At 40.2% G+C, this 18,404-nt stretch overlaps 1 protein-coding gene across 1 annotated transcript in view; it reads right to left on the reverse strand.

Moving 5' to 3' along the window:
- FRMD4B (FERM domain containing 4B) overlaps positions 1-17,008 on the reverse strand; it is a 294,915-nt gene extending 277,907 nt beyond the window's left edge. The window contains 1 exon segment of the mRNA XM_007946064.2: positions 16,394-17,008. Within this exon segment, the coding sequence (XP_007944255.2) occupies positions 16,394-17,008 (615 nt within the window).
- Positions 17,009-18,404: the final 1,396 nt, after the last annotated feature.

Below are 18,404 nucleotides of genomic sequence, written 5' to 3' on the forward strand. Positions count from 1 at the left end.
TGGTTTTTGTTCATTGGTGTTCAATGCATCAAATCTATTCTTTAGATGGTCTCTAAATTCAGGAGGGATATATTCCAGATCATATTTTGGCTCTTGTGGACTTGTTTTAACTGTCTTTAATTTCAAGTTGAACTTGCATATAAGCAGTTGACGATCTGTTCCACAATCAGCTCCTGGCCTGGTTTTGTCTGAAGATACTGAGCTTTTCTATCGCTTCTTACCACAGATGTAGTCAATCTGATTCCTGTGTATTCCCTCTGGTGAATTCTATGTGCATAGCCGCCATGTGTGTTGTTGAAAAAAGGTATTTGCAATGAATATGTCATTGGTCTTGCAAAATTCTATCATGTGATCTCCAGCATCATTTCTATCACCAAGGCCAAATTTTCCAACTACCAGTGATTTTTCTTTGTTTCCAACATTTGCATTCTTGTCACTAGTGATAATAAACTCATCCTGGCTGCATGCTCGGTCAATTTCAGACTGCAGAAACTGATAAAGATCTTCATTTTCCTCATCTTTGGCTTTGGTAGTTGGTGCATAAATTTGAATAATAGTCATATTAACTGGTCTTCCTTGTAGGCATATGGATATTATCCTATCACTGACAGCACTGTACTTCAGGACAGATCCTGAAACATCCTTTATGATGATGAATGTCATGCATTTCCTCTTCAAATTGTCATTCCTGACATAGTAGACCACGTGGTGGTCTGATTCAAAATGGCTAAAACCAGTCGATTTCATCTCACTAATGCCTAGGATATCAATCTTTATGCATTCCATTCCATTTCTGACAACTTCCAATTTTCCTAGATTCATGCTTTGTACATTCCATGTTCTGATTATGAATGGATGTTTGCAGCTCTTTGTCCTCAACTGGAATCCTGCCATGTCAGCAAATGGAGGTCTCAAAAGCGTTACCTTATCCATATCATAAAGATTGGTTCTACTCTGATAATGCAGTTCTTTCCTGGTCCTATTTTGAGAGTCTTCTGACCTAAGTGGCTTACCCTCCTGCACTGTATTGGACAATGCTTCTGAGCTATTCATAAAGTTGCACAGTAATGTATCAGACAGTGTTTCTCTGGCCAGGTTTTCCCTGGCCAATTCTTTGAGAAGTGGATGGCTCCTCCTTATTCCTAATCTGTCTCAATCTGTAAGATGTTGAAAACTGTGCACCATGTGTAATCCTACTGGGTTTGAGACACCAGTGGTACAGCTTCAAGCCTCACAGCAACATGCCACCATAGTAGGACAAACTGACAGACAAGTTTGTCTCTCTTAGCTGTTCAAAATCTCTCCACCCTCCCCATACATAGATGCCTGCCTCTTTCCCATTGCTTGGGAGGGGCGTGGCCTGCATCCCTGGCCTTACCTTACCTTACCTGGATCCCTGCCTCTGCTTCCTCGCTCTGTCCTGGTACCCCACTCCACCCCCACACACACGGCTTTTTCTCTGCTTTCCCAGGCTTTCTTGCTTCTTGGGAGGGCCGTCGCCTGGGTCCCCAGCCTTACCTGTATCCCTGCCTCTGCTTCCTCCCATACACCTTCAGTAACATTTGTTGAATGAATGAATAAGTCTTTCATCTACTTAAAACACCTTAAATGACTTCTCACCATGCTTAGAGAGAAATCCAGAATCCTACCGAGGTACTGTGTGATAGGATTCCTGCTGCCTCTCCAAACCCACACTCTGATTGATACTCTACATTTCTTGCTGCCCTCCAGCCACTCTGATTTTCTCTCCATATCTCTAACACTCCGAGCTCTTTCCTGCCTCAGTGCCTTTACACATGGTATTGTCTCCTCTTAGAATGCTATTCTCCTTAATCTACAAATGTCAAGCTCCTTCTGACCCTTTGGGTCTAGGCTTTAGTAAGACCTCTGGAAAGAAATCCTTTGTTACTGTTTTGTTTTTTCCTGTCATTCCTAGTAGGCTGTGAGCTCCATGAGGGCAGGGTCCAAATCTGTCTGTTATGCTGTTGCATCTCAAATACTCAGAAAACTGCTTGGAAGGTAATAAATAATATTCAATAAATAATGAATGATGTTTCCTCATGGAATAGTAGTTAATTTTTTTAAAAAGATTTAGGCCATACCATATCCCAGATGAGAGCTCTGGTGGCATAGTGCCTAAGGCATTTGACTGCTAACCAGAAGGCTGGTGGTTCAAGCCCACCAGCCACTCCTCTGAAGGAAGACTGGATAATCTACTTCTGTAGAGATACCACCTCGGAAACCCAAGGAGGGGTTGTTATGAGTCACAATTGACTTGACAGAAGTGAGTTTGGCTTTTGGTTATATCCCAGACAGTGTCTTTAAGTATTATTTATGTGTGCATGTGCATGTATGGTTAAAGACACACATATTCATTTTGATTTCACAGTTACTGTACAAGGCAATATAATAATATCTTTCCCAATTTATAGATATACAGATAGAAAAGAGAGGCAGAGAGGTGAAGTAACCAGCCAAGATTACATATGTAATAAGTAGTGAAGCTGGGATTTGAACACAGGCAGTCTGGTTCCAGAGTCTGTGCATTTAACAAGTAAGGTGTGCTAGAATTCCCTTGGACTAATGTGAATTCTGACATGATTTGACTTTAGGGAGAACTGGGATAGGAGGAGGGGAGAAAACTCTCAGCCACAGGTTTGTGGATGCTTACACATTTGCAATTACAAATTTACTTCACAGCCAAAGACTTTTGTTATGGATGGAATTATGTACCCTAACTACACATTGTAAATCCTAACCCCATATCTGTGGATATAAATCCCATTTGAGAATAGGATTTTCTTTGTTGAGTTAATGAGGCCATATCAGTATAGGTTGTGTCTTAAAACTACTCAGTTTGGAAATATAAAAGAGCAGACTAGGGGCAGAGGAAAACAACACAAGGGGAAGACCCACACTATCGGAAGATAAAGGACGCATACCAGTCTAGAAGCCCAGGAACTCCAAAATTGCTGTCTAGAGAAACAGAAAATTTTTTCCTCCATAGAGCACTGAAAAAGAAACTTCCCTATGGCCAGTGCCCTGAATTCAAACTTCTAGCCTCCTAAACTGTGAGAAAACAAATTTCTGTTTGGTAAAGCCACCCCTTGTGGTATTTCATTATGGCAGGGCTAAGAAACTAAAACAGTGTTGTCTTTTAAAATGAACAGATGGCTTCCAGAAATAGAGTAGGCACTATTACCAGCCCTTTCCACGTTACTCTAAATGAATTTATCAATTCCTGCTAAGGCCATAGGGTATGATATAGGTAGAGATTAGAGACTTGGCAAGTCTTGGGAAATATATACCATGAAGGCAAACGTGGAAAAGGAAGAGGTTGACTGATTTGTAAAGTAACTCCTCTTCATATAATGACTCAAATGAATGAAATTTGGATTTAGACAGATTTGATTTTAAATATTTGCTCCTGGACAAAGTACTTAACATCTCTAAAAATTTCCTGTGTCTGCCAAATGGGGTTTTTAAATAATTTATGTTTGTTGTTGTTGAGAGTATACACAGCAAAACACACACCAATTCAAAAGTTTCTACATGTACCATTTAGCAAAATCGGGAACACTCTTCAAGTTGTGCAACAATTCTCACCCTTCTTTTCTGAGTTGTTCCTCCCTCACTGCCGAATGTGTTTAATAATATCTACCTCATGTCATTGTTAGGAGAATACTTAGCATTATATTTGACACATAGAAAATGTTCATTAAATAGAAATAATTATAGCTAACCAATCCTCACCATGAGCCAGACACCCTGGTGAGACCTGCATTTTTATGATCTCATTTTGTCTCCACAGCATGTTGGGAGGTAGGCACTATTATCATTGCTATCTCATACACAAGGAAATGAGGTACCAACAGGTCAAGTAATGCTCATGCCACACAGATATTCATTGGTGGCTTTAGGGCTTAAATCCTTGTCAGAGCTTGCACTCATAAATCATGGTAACTTTTGGCTTAGGATCTAGTTTGTGGAAAGGGTACAATTTTTTTTTTTTTTACATTTGAAAAGCTACCATTTTCTTAATCAGTGTTATTGTTAACATTCATACCAAACTTAAGTGAGCCCTGCTGGCACAGTGGTAAAGGCACTCAACTGCTAACCAAAAGGTCGGCAGTTCGAACATACCAGCTGCTCCACTGGAGAGAGATGAGGCAGTCTGCTTCTGTAAATATTTACAGTCTTGGGAAACCTATGGGGCAGTTCTACTCTGTCCTACAGGGTCACTATAAGTAGGAATCTACTTGGCAGTATAATGGGCAAAAGCTTCTGCTATTTCCTTATTTTATCAAGGCCCGTTTCTCTCTGGATAATAAGCATCTAATCACATTTTAATGAGACAAACTAATTCCTGTAAAAATATTTGCTGGCTACATTACCCCAGGGTAGCATGATGTTTGTAATAACTGCGTTTCCTTAACAGTTATAAATCTCAAGTTCTGTAACCAAGGAGAGCTCACACAGAAAGGAAGAAAAAGTCAGCTACCAATGGTATCCCACAGCCTTCATGCCTGAGAAACTGGAGGTCTTAGTCCTATTGAGTGGAGTTTGGGGAGTGGGAAGGAAACAGTTTAACAGCTTCCTGTTAGAGAGACGGAAATAAAAGAGCTAAATAGTGCATCTTTGCTTTCACAGAATAAGCCAAACAGCAGTATTAAGTTGCCACAGCCTCCTCATAAGAAGCTGTGCCATGAACAAGTTTATATGCCAAAATGTCTTCACAAGGTGGTCAGTAGGCCCCTTTCTTGGTTGCCACCCAGACTATAAATCTTAGTCTGGGGGATGGGGAAGAGGGAGGAGGATCCAAGGCTTCTGTATATTTTAATAATCTGTAAAGGTATTTATATGCATAGAAATTTAGAATACTGAAGATAATTGAACATAAGAAGATACTTACACCATCCATCCATCCATCTATCCCCAACTCTGAGGATTTGAACTCACGCAATCTGTGTTCATAGGCTTAATTTTTAAACACTATGGTATTTTTCCACCTGGTGTTTTCTGAGTGAATAATAAAGTGAATAAATTATAAGATACTAGTTTCACATAGTATCTTATAGTATTTTACAAGGGGAGTCTGGCAGCATAGTGCCTAAGGCATTTGACTGCTAACCAGAAAGCTGGTGGTTCAAACCCCCCTGCCACTTCTCAGAAGGAAGATCGGGCAATTTACTTCCGTAGAGACACTGCCTCGGAAACCCAAAGGGGGGTCGCTATGAGTCGGGATTGACTCGATGGCAGTGAGTTTTTTAGTTACTTTTACATGCTGTTTATCTTTCAATAAATAAAGCAACAAGTTGATAGCCAGAGCTCTTTTTGTTCAGTTAGAACTCTGTTCAAAATCTAACACCTGGCCTTATTAGCAATATGAAAATATAAAATCAATAAAAGGGGTTCATGATATCATCTTGAAGAATTGTTATAAAGATCAAAGACAAGGTACAACATCTAAAAAGCTGAAAATCTAGCAACTGTACTTTTTAGTATATACCCTCTCTATGGAAACTCATATTCTTGCGCATAGCAGGCAAAAACACAAATTTTCATTGGAAAAATTTTCGAACCAAAAAAATTAGATATAACCTAAATGTTCATCAACAAGAGACTGGTATATTCACACAATGTAATACAGAGGTGAAAAGGAATTTAGAGATAAATTCAAAATACTTGATGAGAGAAAAATGAGATAATGGAATGATACATATATATCTGTAAATTTCACAAATAAATAAAACCATATTATATATTATTTATAGATACAAACATACGTGGCAAGATTATAAAAACACCCATAGAAATAAACACCAACTTCAGGGTAGGATTTTCTCTAGGGAGAGAGGGGAGATATGAAGGAGGTTTCAACTGAATCTACACAATTTTATTTCATTACAAAAAATTTATGAAGCAATTATAGAGAAATGTTAAGCTATCTTAAAACTGAGCAGTGGGTGCAGAGATTTTTAAAAGAAATATTTTATTGTATTTTTGGTGTATATATACATAGCAAAACAGGCTCCCATTCAACAATTTCTACATATATTGTTCAGTAACATTGGTTACTTTATTTATATTGTGTCAACATTCTCATTATTTCAATTTTAAACATTCCATTCTCATAACTTGGAAGCTCTGGTAGCATAGTGCCTAAGGCACATGACTACTAACCAGAAGGCTGGTGGTTCAAACCCACCAGCCACTCCTTGGAAGGAAGGTTGGGCAATCTACTTCCGTAATACAACAACAACATTCCCATAACTTAGTTTCATTGGCTGCCAATCTTCACATCTGTGTCTTAGCATAACTGTTAACCATTTTGTCCCATATAGTTAATTTTTTTAAAAGAGTACAGTACTCATGGATTGGTGCACAGACTTTAGCTATATTATTTATTGTATTTTTGCATATTTAAATCATCCCTAAATGTTCTCTCTCTCTTTTTGTAAGAACACACATGTAAAATGCTGAGCACAAGGTCTGGCACATAGCAGCTACTCAATAATGAGTAGCTGTTAGTCAAGTCAAGATAATGAGACTCTAAAAAAGTACAATTTAAAGGGAAAATAGCTATTTAAGCAAAAAGCTTTACCCAAACACAAAATTCAAGAGACTACAAATAATGAAGACAATAGGGAGAAATGAGACTACTTAACTTTACCATATCAGTTATCCTTTTTATAGCAAATATTCATGTTAAAGATGTTGGAATATATCTATCATGTATGTACACATACATATAGGTACATATATGTAATGACATATGAACTTTGGCTTTTGTTTTTGATGAGAGCTTAATTTTTGCCTCCTTTCTATTCTGTAAGTCATGTGGTCTTATTCATAAAATTTAGAAATAGAGATCTTATTCCCTATTTGAGTCATTCAAACTTTTCCATAACAACCAGCTGTGGCATCACAAATGCTCAGAATAAACATAAGTAAGGGATAAGCACGGAAGTTATTTTATGTTGCAGCTCCACCAAAAAAAGATGGAATGAGAAAAACAAACAAATGTGAAAAGGCAGAAGGCTCCATTTTTAATGTGGTGTTTTTCAACACTAACAAGGGTTCAGAAATGCTTTTCAAAGATGCTGAAATTAATCTTGTTGACCTTAAATGACTTGGTCTTTTAGAAATCCATTTATGTCAAGTGATGAGCTAAAATATTAAGGTAGTTGTCCTTTTCAGTGTTTAGGTACCTTAGCATCTTAATTCTTTGCCATAAAACCCTCACCTTTGGTCATTAGAAAAAGTGGAAAATGAATTTGCCCAGTGAAAAGTGGGCTCCTAGTTAGTTTTTCAGGTCCTTGCATGGTGCAATCAGTTTGTGCTTGACTACTAAGCTAAAGGTCGGTGGTTCGAACCCACCCAGAGCCACCACAGAAAAAAGGCCTGGTGATCTGCTTCTGCAAAGATCATAGCCAAGAAAATCTAATGGAGCTCAGTTCTACTCTGTAACACATGGGGCCACTATGAGTTGGAATTAACTCGATGGCAATGGGTTTATTTATCAACCAAGTTTTCTCTTCCTTCTGTATTTATTACTAATAGTAGCTGACTTCACTGGCTGCCCAATCCATTCAATAGCATGAAGAGTCTACAGTCAGGAGACTACACTGATGGTTTGGGCCAAGTTTTAAAGTTAGATTATATATTCTTAATACCAATGGAATCTTCACTTTCTACCTTCTTCCTGCTTTAGTCTGGCCTTGCTTTAGTCTGGCTTCGATCCTCTCACTTGCTGGGGTATGTATTTGTAATAGATTCTTTGTATTCCAGAGCTCTGTTAAGGACTAAAGGACTTATTCTCTCAGCTATTGGGAGTGTTGTAAGTTGACAGACCTCAACAAAAGCTGCCTAGTCCAAGTTCATACCCCTTTCCCAAGGGCTGCCAACTCCAATAATGGGATGATATGGGTGGGGGAAGGTCCAGATGTGTTAGCTTCTTGGACCTGCCCATGAAGTCTGAGGCTTCTATTGAGCCTCAACTGTACCTGAAATTCTCCCTCTACTCAATCCTACGCTCTTCTATTCCCTTCCATAGTGGTGATCCTAAGAATGCTCTTTAATAAGATCCTGGATAGAGTGGGAGAACAATGTGGAACAAAATTCAAAATCATAAAAAAAAAGACCAGGTTTGCTGGTCTGACAGAGCCTGGTAAGGTCCCTGAAACTATGACCCCTAGTTACCTTTCAGGACTAGAACTGAACTCACTCCTGTGCCTTCTAGCCAAATAAGAGACAGGCATATGGAGTGAACATTTACATCAGGTAGACACACTCCTTGGAGTGATCAGTTATGGGAGAACAGAAGGGCAGTATATGCACAGGGAGACAGCTTGAGGGACAGGAGTGCATGGGAGGGAAAGACACAGAGAAGAGGTAATTACAGGGAGAAAGTGAGAAGACAGCTGTTACATTGTGGGGAATTGCAGTCCACGTCATGAAACAAAATGTTTTTGAACTGTTGTTTGGAAAATGAATTTGCTCAGCAAACTTTCACCCAAATCACAATAAAAATTTAAAGAAAGAAAAAAAAATGCTCTCTAATAAACTTCTTATATCAATCTCCATTTCAAAGTTGGCTTCCTAAGGAATCAAATCTAAATCAGCATGCGTGCTATTCCACGGTAGGAGTGTCCTTCCTGCTCTTGTGGTTAGGTTGGTCATGTGACCAGTTCTGGCCAATGACTTATGAGAAGTGACAGGAACTACTTAGAGGCCAAGCATTTAATTGCCAGTGCAAAATCCAATCTAGTTCTTCACTCTCTATCATGATAACTGGTCTTTGAAGAACAAGTAGGAGTTAGCTAAATGAAGAAAAGCCAAAGGGCCATCTCATAACTGAACAGGTACTGTGAACAGAAAAACAAACCTTTATGGTTTTAAGCCTCTAGAATTCTGGAGTTGTTTGTTGCCACAGCAACTTATATTATCCTGATTTATACACCTACAACACTGCAACAGTCTTTATCTGCCCTTCCTGTCGCCAGTATGTCACCCTCTCCCAAATCTATCAGCTTCATTGTTGTCAGTTATAGTTCTAAATCAACCTCTCCCATCACTTCAAAGTTCTGAAGAAAAACTTTAAAACCTTAGTTTTAAAGTCATTTAAGTTAAAGTCATTCAAGTTCAGGTATTTTTTTTCTCTCTCGTCTCTCTACTGATCAGCCTTAAAAGATTCTTTATAATCCCCCCAAAATTCATGCCGCTTCATGCCTGAAATGCCCTCCCACTTTTCTTCATCTAGCTAACTCCTACTAGTTCTTCAAAGGTCAGCTGAAGAATCACCTCCTCCAGGAAGCATCCTGGGCTCCCTTTCCTCTTTTGCTCTATCCCTGTCTAATTTAGAGCCTCCTTTGTTCTCCTATAACACCCTGAACGTAGCCTTTTTATAGAGTTTGATTTCCTTAACTTTCTTCTTTGCAAGATAGTATATTTACTGAGGGCAGGGATGATGTCTATATTGACTTTATGTTGGCTAACACCTTGACACAGTTGCTGGAACATAGGGGGTACTTGTTGACTATTTTTGGTGTGAACAAATGAATAAATGAATGAATCCATCTATAACACCAATCATGTTTTATAATGAAGCACCTAGTTCAAGTATACTAAGTATTCATCCTAAGCATTTGCTACTTTTCTAGTGATGAGATTTTTGATGAGAAAATTATTCCAGATTCCTTCCTTTCTGATTGAATTCTGGACTTTTCTTTCCCTACCACTCTCCACCTGATGTACTGCTTTCCTTCTAGTCCAGGGATTAGCAAAGTTTTTCTATGGAAAGTCAGATGGTAAATATTTTCAACTTTGTGGGCAATACAGTCTTTATCACAACACTGACCTCTGTCATTGCACAGAGAAAGCACCATAAACAGCACATAAATGAATGAACATAGTTGCGTGTCAAGAGAAATTTATTTACAAAAACAGGTGGCAGTCCAGTTTTGCCTATGGGCTGTAGCTTGCCCGCCCTCTTTCTAGTCAAAGAGTCCTAGTGGCCTCTTTCTAGCCAAAGAGTCATACTGGTTAAATTGCTCAGATATTAACTGAGAGGTCGGTGGTTTGAATCCACTAGCCACTCTGCAGGGAAAAAAGATGTGGCAATCTGCTTGCATAAAGATTACAACCTTGGAAGCCCTAAGGGCAGTTTTACTCTGTCTTTCAGATCACTATGATGAGTTGGAATTGACTCAAAGATCTTCTTCTTCTTCTTTTTTTTCTTAACGAATAGTTCCAGGTAGCGGCAGGTTAAGTACATGTAGTTTGAATACTCCAAGGTCACTGGGTTCTCAATGGAGAAATGCCCTTTGGAGGACTTGGTCTTTACCAACCAACATGGTGAGACACAAAGTTGAGGTGCTACCAGTCTGTGGATCACTGGAGTCTTGGATATAGAGATATTATCCCCTCAGATAACCTAGTTATGAGATGTTTACAACCCTTCCTAGATATTATGTCAGGGCTTGAAAGAGCATGTGGCTCTACTGTATGGAAGACGAGTTCAAACAGCCAAGGGCTACTCTATATACCTCACAGTGTCTTTTACTGAACATCCTCACCTGTTAAGATGGCAATTCAGTTCACAGAGAGCTCTCACTTAAAAAAATGATAACACTCTTAAAACCAGTTGCCATTGAGTAAACTTTGACTTATAATGACCGCATGTGTGTCAGAATAGAATTGTGCTCTATAGAGTTTTCAGTGGCTTCTTTTTCGGAAGCAGATCACCAGGCCTTTCTTATAAGCAGCCTCTGGTTGGGCTTGAATGTCCAACCTTTTAGTTAGCAGTTGAATGCATTAGCCTCATGTACAACACTTATAGACTCCTATAATATTCTTAGCTATCTTTTATCAAGTATCTTCTATAGGTCTGGTGTTAAGGCTTTTCCATAACCAAGAGCTAACATTTTTGAGTATTTGACTGTGCCAGTCATGGTGATAAATATTAAATATACAATCTGATGAATTTCTCACCCTATTCCGTAATGCAGGTCCTACTGTTCTCCCATCTCACAAAGAAGAAAATGAGGATCAGATAGGGAAAGTAGTTTGCTCAAGGTTAAATTTGCTCAAGTTCAAAACCAGGTTTCAAACAGTCCTGGCTTAAGCCCACAACCTGAGTGTTCAGTACTGCATGCTACCTTCTAAGTGTCAGCTGCCTGCCTCATGGGAGCTACCCAGTCTCTGATATGGTCACTTAAAGCTCTCAGATTCTGTCCAAGCTGCTTCCTGCTGTGGGAAATGACTCCATTCAGGGTTCGTAAGAAATTCTACCTTTGGAAGCCTAGGGAGGGGAAAGTCTAATTCCAAAGTAACAATCTGAAGTCTTTATTAGACTATGTCACACTTAATTAAAGGCAAAAGATGTTGATCTTAGCTTTCTCAAGAACATTCTCCTATCATTTTCTTCCTTAATTATTGTTAAACCTAAGTAGCTGCTGAAACTCAATCCATTCAGGCAAGATACAAGCAGGGTAGAATATGGATGATGGAACAGCTTTTATAATTCAGCCAATTGTACTTGATGAAAGGAGCTGTGGTGGCATAGAAGTTAAAGTGCTCCACTGCAAACCAAGAGGTTGGTGGTTCAAACCCACAAGCTGCTCCACAGGATAAAGATGAGGCAGTTGTTGTTGTTGTTGTTATGTGCCGTCGAGTCGGCCCCGACTCATAGAGACCCCTCCTTGGGTTTCCGAGGCAGTATCACTACGGAAGTAGGATTGCCCAACCTTCCTTCCGAGGAGTGGCTGGTGGGTTTGAACCACCAGCCTTCTGGTTAGCAGTCAAGTGCTTTAGCCACTATGCTACCAGAGCTCCTAAGATGAGGCAGTATGCTTCTGTAAATATTACAGCCTTGGAAACTTGATGGACCAGTTCTACTATGTTCCATAGGGTTGCTGTGAGTTGAAATGGACTTGACTACAGTGGATTTGGTATTTTGGTTTGGTACTCGAAGGTGAATGGTCAATGCCTACTTCTTTAACCAAATTCAAACCTTCACTCATAAAGCATGTCTTTGTTCAGTGCAGCCTGCTTTTTATTTAGTCACATTACTACAAAAATGCCTTATAGCCGGTATTTTAATTATTCATGGTTGTGGGCAAATTAAGTCTCTTCCCTCTCCAATATCTAGAAGTGAAGGAAATGTTCAATTCCAAAGAAATTATGCCTCTCCGGCTTTGCTAACCAAGCAATCACGTTGTTGCCAAATGCCTTATGAATAGGTGGGAGATCTTATTTCATTTATAGTATATGAATAAACAAAACACCCTCAGGGGACTGCCAGGTATTTCATGTAATGGATATCTCCCACTCCCCCTTATTTCTCCCTAGAGTGAATGAGCATTGGATTTCCTTACAAACAAGACTATTCAGGCTAGTAGTAAGAAAAATAACACCTTTTAATCATCAAGATGATAAAAAATTAAACATGGTAAAATATGTCACTCTCTGGTGTGTATTTCCAGTTTATATACCAGAAAACTGGGAAGTACAGTGGTATTTAACCCCTTTATGGTTCAGAATTCAGAATTAGTGGATAGCAATATGGCTAGGTATTATAATGATGGACTCACAGGACCTTAACTCAAATTACGGTGGCCAAAATATTTACAAAGATGTTTACACTTTAATCTTTATACTCATCTTGAAAAATAACTATTTTATTTAAAGAATGCTAGATTTGAGATTCTAATACTAGTAGGTGTAGTGGCCATTGCTGGTTGCATCCCAGTAACTATCTGGCCTTCTATTGTCATTTGGAAGGCATGTGGTCTGAGAGGGGTCAACCTCACTTCCAGTTTCAAAAATGGGTTCTCTCCCCCACTAGCCAAAGCCAAGCCAAGCCAGTCTTTATTTTTTCATTATCACTTTCTTGCAATTTTAATGCCATAGATATCCTGTGTTTGTGTACTGTATGCACACATAAAAGGAGCCATTTTTTAAGCCACTACCCTAAGAAACCTGGGGGTTTTGATAGTTGGTGGGTATAAGAAATTCTCTTTCCTTTTGAGTGGTTTGATACATAGATGTGAGGCCTGGAACTCCTAGAAGTGTTTACCATCATGAGGCATTTAACCAGCTGAGGATAAAGCCAACATATGAATAAGACCAGGGCTGAAAGAATCATGAGAACAAGCACAGTGCCCAGATCAAACCACGCCTGAAGTTCATTCCACAGCTAGACTTTTCAGTTGGTTGTGTCAAAAGTTACTACATTTTACTCTGTAGCTGAGTTTGAGTTGGGTTTCCTATTACATCGAAAAACATCTTAACTGACAGAACAGATAACAATTATTGAATGCTTCCTAACATCTAGGCATTGTGCTAAATATCTTACATGTCAGTTAAGTTTCTTATCAACCCTCTGTGATTACTGCTATTATATTTCCCATATCAAAATGAAGAAACTCAAGTATAGTAAGATTAAATAACTACCCATGGTTACACACAGGAAGAGGTAGATTTCATCACTATGTCTATTTAACTTTGAGCCTAAGGTGTTAATTTCTTTATTTCATTGCATCTCTGTTCTATACAATTTTAGTCTCTACGTTCAAGCCCAAAGAGTTTCCCTTGAGCATTATGCTCTTTTAAGGAATTATCTGTTGCAACAATGGATCTCTCCTCCTCATCCAGAGCAAAGAAGAATGAAGAAAAGCGAAGACACATGGAAACAATTAGTCCTAGGGACTAGTAGACAATGTGATCCTCAGCCTATATGACCATGAGACCAGAAGAACTAGTTGGTGCCCAGCTACCACTGTCAACCACTTGAAGGGGGATTGGTGAAGGAGATCCTGGATAGAGTGGGAGAACATAATCATAAAAAAAGACCAGGTTTGCTGGTCTGACAGAGCCTGATGAGACCCCTGAAACTATGATCCCTTTAGGTTTGGAACTCACTCCTGTGCTTTCCAGCCAAACAATAGACAGGCATACGGAGTAAACATTTATATCAGGTAGATACACTCCTTACAGTGATCAATCCAGGGAGAACAGAAGGGCAGTGTTTGCACAGGAAGATAACTCTGGGGGCAGGAATGCATGGGAGGAAGGACACAGAGAAGAGGTAACTATGAGGAGGAAGTGGAAAGAGAACTGTTACATTGTGGCCAATTGCAGTCAATGTCATGAAACAAAATGTGTATGAACTGTTGTATGGAAAATGAATTTGCTCTGTAAACTTTCACCCAAATCACAATAAAAAATTTTTTAAAAAAGAATTATCTGTATGTGATGAAATTGATAACAGCAACTTGAAAGGTTAGATGTGAACCTTAAGGAGCACTGAGTTTATGTTAATAGTGATAAAACAATTTGGAAAAGGGTAGTGGGAATGGTTTCACATTTGAAGAATGTAATCAATGTCACTAAATTGTTGAACTGGTGTGTGTTTTGCTATGCATGTCTTCATCATCAATAAATGAATACATACATGAATTAAAAATAATAAAAGGCATCGGAGGAAATGATGTTTCTCTGTAAATAATTTACTGTACAATTAAGAATTCTATAGACTGGACAGTTTTTCCTTCCATACATAGGGTAGCTGTGAGTTGGAATTGACTCGATGGCACCTAACAACATGGTTCTTCCAAGTTTTAAAATATTTTTTAAAATCCTATTTCTCTGAAGATATAGAAAACATCAAACTTAGAGATCACTTTCTTCTACTTATGACTCAATACTGATAAAAAGGTCACCATTATGTTAGATGTTCTTTCTTATCATTATGAGTGGGTGTTGGCTCAGTCACCATCCATAATATAGCAGAGAAAACATATTTTAGTAGAGTAGTCCTTCAAGTTGCTGTTCTGCACAAAAATAATCATTGAACAACCTTATAAAGAACCCCTGGGTTTCCATGTTTCAGGAACCTCCATTTTTTAATTGGTAACAGCTTCAGAGATAAGCCATGAGTCCCCTGCATCCTTTGGGAGTAGGCACAGAACTTATCTGCTTGGCTACAATATTTGCATTTCCCTTTTGAAAGTTTTTCAAACATTAGAAACAAAAAAGGAAAAACTATATAAGGGGCACGTCTACAGACTTAGCTGAACAGTGCCTTCCCAATTTTCTTCAAAAATCTAGGTGAGCTGTGTAATGTAGCCAGGTGGGATTTCTGCATAGCTCCCTAATACTCTCAAGCGCCCCCTGCCCCCCGTGCTGCCATGGTTCTCAACCTGGCTTTTGGATCCCATTTCAAAATGTAAGAGATCACAGACATGTTACACAAAGCAAGAGGTGCAGAACACAAGCCAAAATGTTCCTCACATTTTAACCAGGATGACAAGGCGACATTGATAATTCAGATTCCCACAGTCTAATCTCAGGCATGGTCTTTCAATTTTGTCTGATTGATGGAAGACCGTAGTTTGTTAAAACCAGGTGTTTAATTGCATATGGGACACAACACAATGAGAGATAAATGATAGTATCTTGAGAATATCAAAGCTATTCCACATTGCAAGAAAGAAAATGTGATACTACATTCCCATAGTAAATAACAAGTATAATCTTAAATACAAAGTAGATAGTTTTTTTTAAACCTAAAATATATTAACAACCAAAGCACAGTACTTTTAAATCCACTCAACTACTGTTAAAAAAAAAAAAATCCTGGCAAGCTGCAGCTCAGAGAGGATGAACAGTCTCATAGTTGAACAAAGTTGCTGCATTTTTTGCCTGCAGGATAGGACCTAGCAGAGAAATAAAGAGGCTGTGTTGTGTGACAGGGAGTAAATCCACACGTAAGCATTCCAATGCTCAGCCAGGCCACCCCTCCTTTCCTCAGCCCATCATCCTCCTGCAAAGTGTTCAGAATTTGCGGTCCTTCTTTCCAAAAGCCTGTAGACACACAATTAGCTTTTCCTGGCTCTATTTTGCAAGTTGGGGCTGTCTGATGGAAAAATGAAATAAAATCAAATGGAAGAATGCAAATGCACTAAGGCCTTGTTGGATGTACACTGAGCATGAAACCATTGCCCCTGAAATGTGCATCCCAACACCTATGAAATACAAAAGAAGGTACCATCTGAATGTCAACTTCCCCCTGCAGACCCTCTGCTGCAAAGCTTCAGTTTTTTTAGCCAAGTACCAGCCAGTAAACCATCACACTAAAACATGTTTGCAAATGCTGGGACTAACTCACAAGTGGTCCCCATGCCGGGCTGGAAAATTTCTAGGCAAGCTTTGTCAGGCAACAGTTACCTACAGCTGCTGAGAATTTGACCAAGAGCCAAGCAATCTGCTAGGAGTTGAAAAAGAAAAGAGGTGGAGGAAGAAAGAGAATAAAATCATACAGGTGGAGCCAGCTTCCCACGAGCGCCTGGCATCCCGCAAGGGCCCGAGGGCGCCGTGCGTCCTGGCTCACCTGGTACACATCACGCAGCCCGCACCACGTCCGCAGCACCTGGTGGCAAGCCCGCAGCCTCTCTGTGTACCATCTCCGCAGCGTGGACACGGTCAAGTTCCACACGAAGCGGCTGCCACTGAACACCAGGTCTTCCACTCCACACATGAACACCGAAGCCATGCCTTTTCTTTCCCTCCACACCGGGGGATCCCCGGCGCCGCCCGCAGCTGCAGCCCAGTGAGCTCTGACCACAGCGGCCGGACCTTCTCCCGACGCCGGCTTCTGCTGTCAGCCTGGGGTCAAGCCTTCCCCAAACTCGTCTTTCATCGGGCGTCCTGGCGAGACTCCGGTGGCATGGCCCAGGATTGGGCGCCTGCCAGCCAACGGCTGCGGCTGGCACACAGAGGCCCAGTGTCCACCCCCGCCCGCCGAGAAAGCTGCGCTATGCTCTGCCAGGCGAGCCCTCGGCGCTCCCGGGGCACGGGAAGCCCTGGCCAGCGAGGACTCCCCCTTGCGCTCCCCGAGTGCGCTGGGCAGGGAGGGAAGTGGAGCAACTCTTTGCAGGGAAAGAGGCGAGCTGCATTTCAGCGCGCTTGGCTTGCACGTCCTGCACACACACGCACACTCGCGCATACACACAGCAGCGCGAGTCCCCTTATCTGCTTTGGCGGACACGTTGCTTTACAGTACAGGGTCCCTTCTTGGCATCTTGCTCTGCCACACTGATAAAACACCTCTTGGCAGCCACAAATGCAGGAGACAAAAAAAAAAAAAAAACCACCTCCAAAGGATCCCTCTGGACCCCACTCCCGGGGGAAAGCCTTGAGTGTTTCCTTGGTTCTGCTGGAGCCAGGAGATGAAGACACGAGTCTCAAAGCAACAGCGTGTATGCTGCCCCAGAACCTGCTTTTGCTCCTAAGTTAGGGGTCTCAGAGAAAATAACAACCTACTGTTGCTGCCAGCAGGAAGGCAGGTTCCCCCACTCCTGGCCCTCTGCTAATTCCATTGCAGCACTCAGTTCATGAGAAAACAGAGTATGCTGGTTCCTTAGCAAATAGTTTCCAGTTACTATTTGCTGGGAGATAGAAGCCCGTAAGAGAATCTTGATTTGGTTTGGGAAAATTCAGCCCCTGAACATGTCCAGTCTGAATCAGGGGCTGGCACAAACCTATATGGTAGATTATTCTCAACTTAAATCCAGAGGAAACTGTTCCACCACTCCTGAACTCAAAAGGTTAATTAAGCTTTTTTTTTTTTTTTAAAGTTGTCCCCTCATGAATTGATTCCTGAGGCATTTGGAAAAGGGAGCTGAGGAGGCCCACATACCACCAGTCTCTATTTTCCTTTAAAAGGTTCCATATACTATAACATTTTTCATAGCAAATGTAGTGCAGCAAATTTCCCAGCCCACTCGTTTGGATGGAGTATTTTTCCTGAATCAATCTGTGGGACAACTGTCCATATTTTATTGGTGGATTCACAGCTGTGTTGTTATCTTCGCTATTAAGTGGCAGAAAGGTAAGGCGCCAAAGTCTTTTCCCTCAACTAGCTCAGAAGGCTTCCGTGCAGATTATCGACAAGTAAATCAGCTTTATTTCAGGTTTCAAATGTACCTTTAGAATCTTAATTCAGGTGAAATTCAATCAGTCAAAAGACGAAGAACACAAAATCTAGCCTCAAAGTGCCTGTTGTTCTCAAAGTGACCATAATCAGGAATCTTTTAAATGATGCTTTTTTATTTTTCTGCTACTAAGAGAATTGCCTGATAACTTTTACTGAATTAGTTAAAAAACTACAAGACAGAACCCAATATTTGCAAATTGTTCTTCACAATAATTCTACTCTATGTGCTCATTAGCATGAGTATCTTGATGGTATTTTCCAAGATAAGGGTTGCAGTATTTATCCAGTATCTGCATGTACTCACTAGATCTTACTAAATCCAAAGAAAATGAACATAATTTGAAAAAGAAATACCATGCTGATGGAAAACTACTGGATTTGAAAAAAAATGGCTTATTAGTACAAG

The sequence above is a fragment of the Orycteropus afer genome, unplaced genomic scaffold (genome assembly GCF_000298275.1).
Source record: "Orycteropus afer afer isolate SDZICR_OR568_19922 unplaced genomic scaffold, OryAfe1.0 scaffold00149, whole genome shotgun sequence".
NCBI lineage: Eukaryota > Metazoa > Chordata > Mammalia > Tubulidentata > Orycteropodidae > Orycteropus > Orycteropus afer.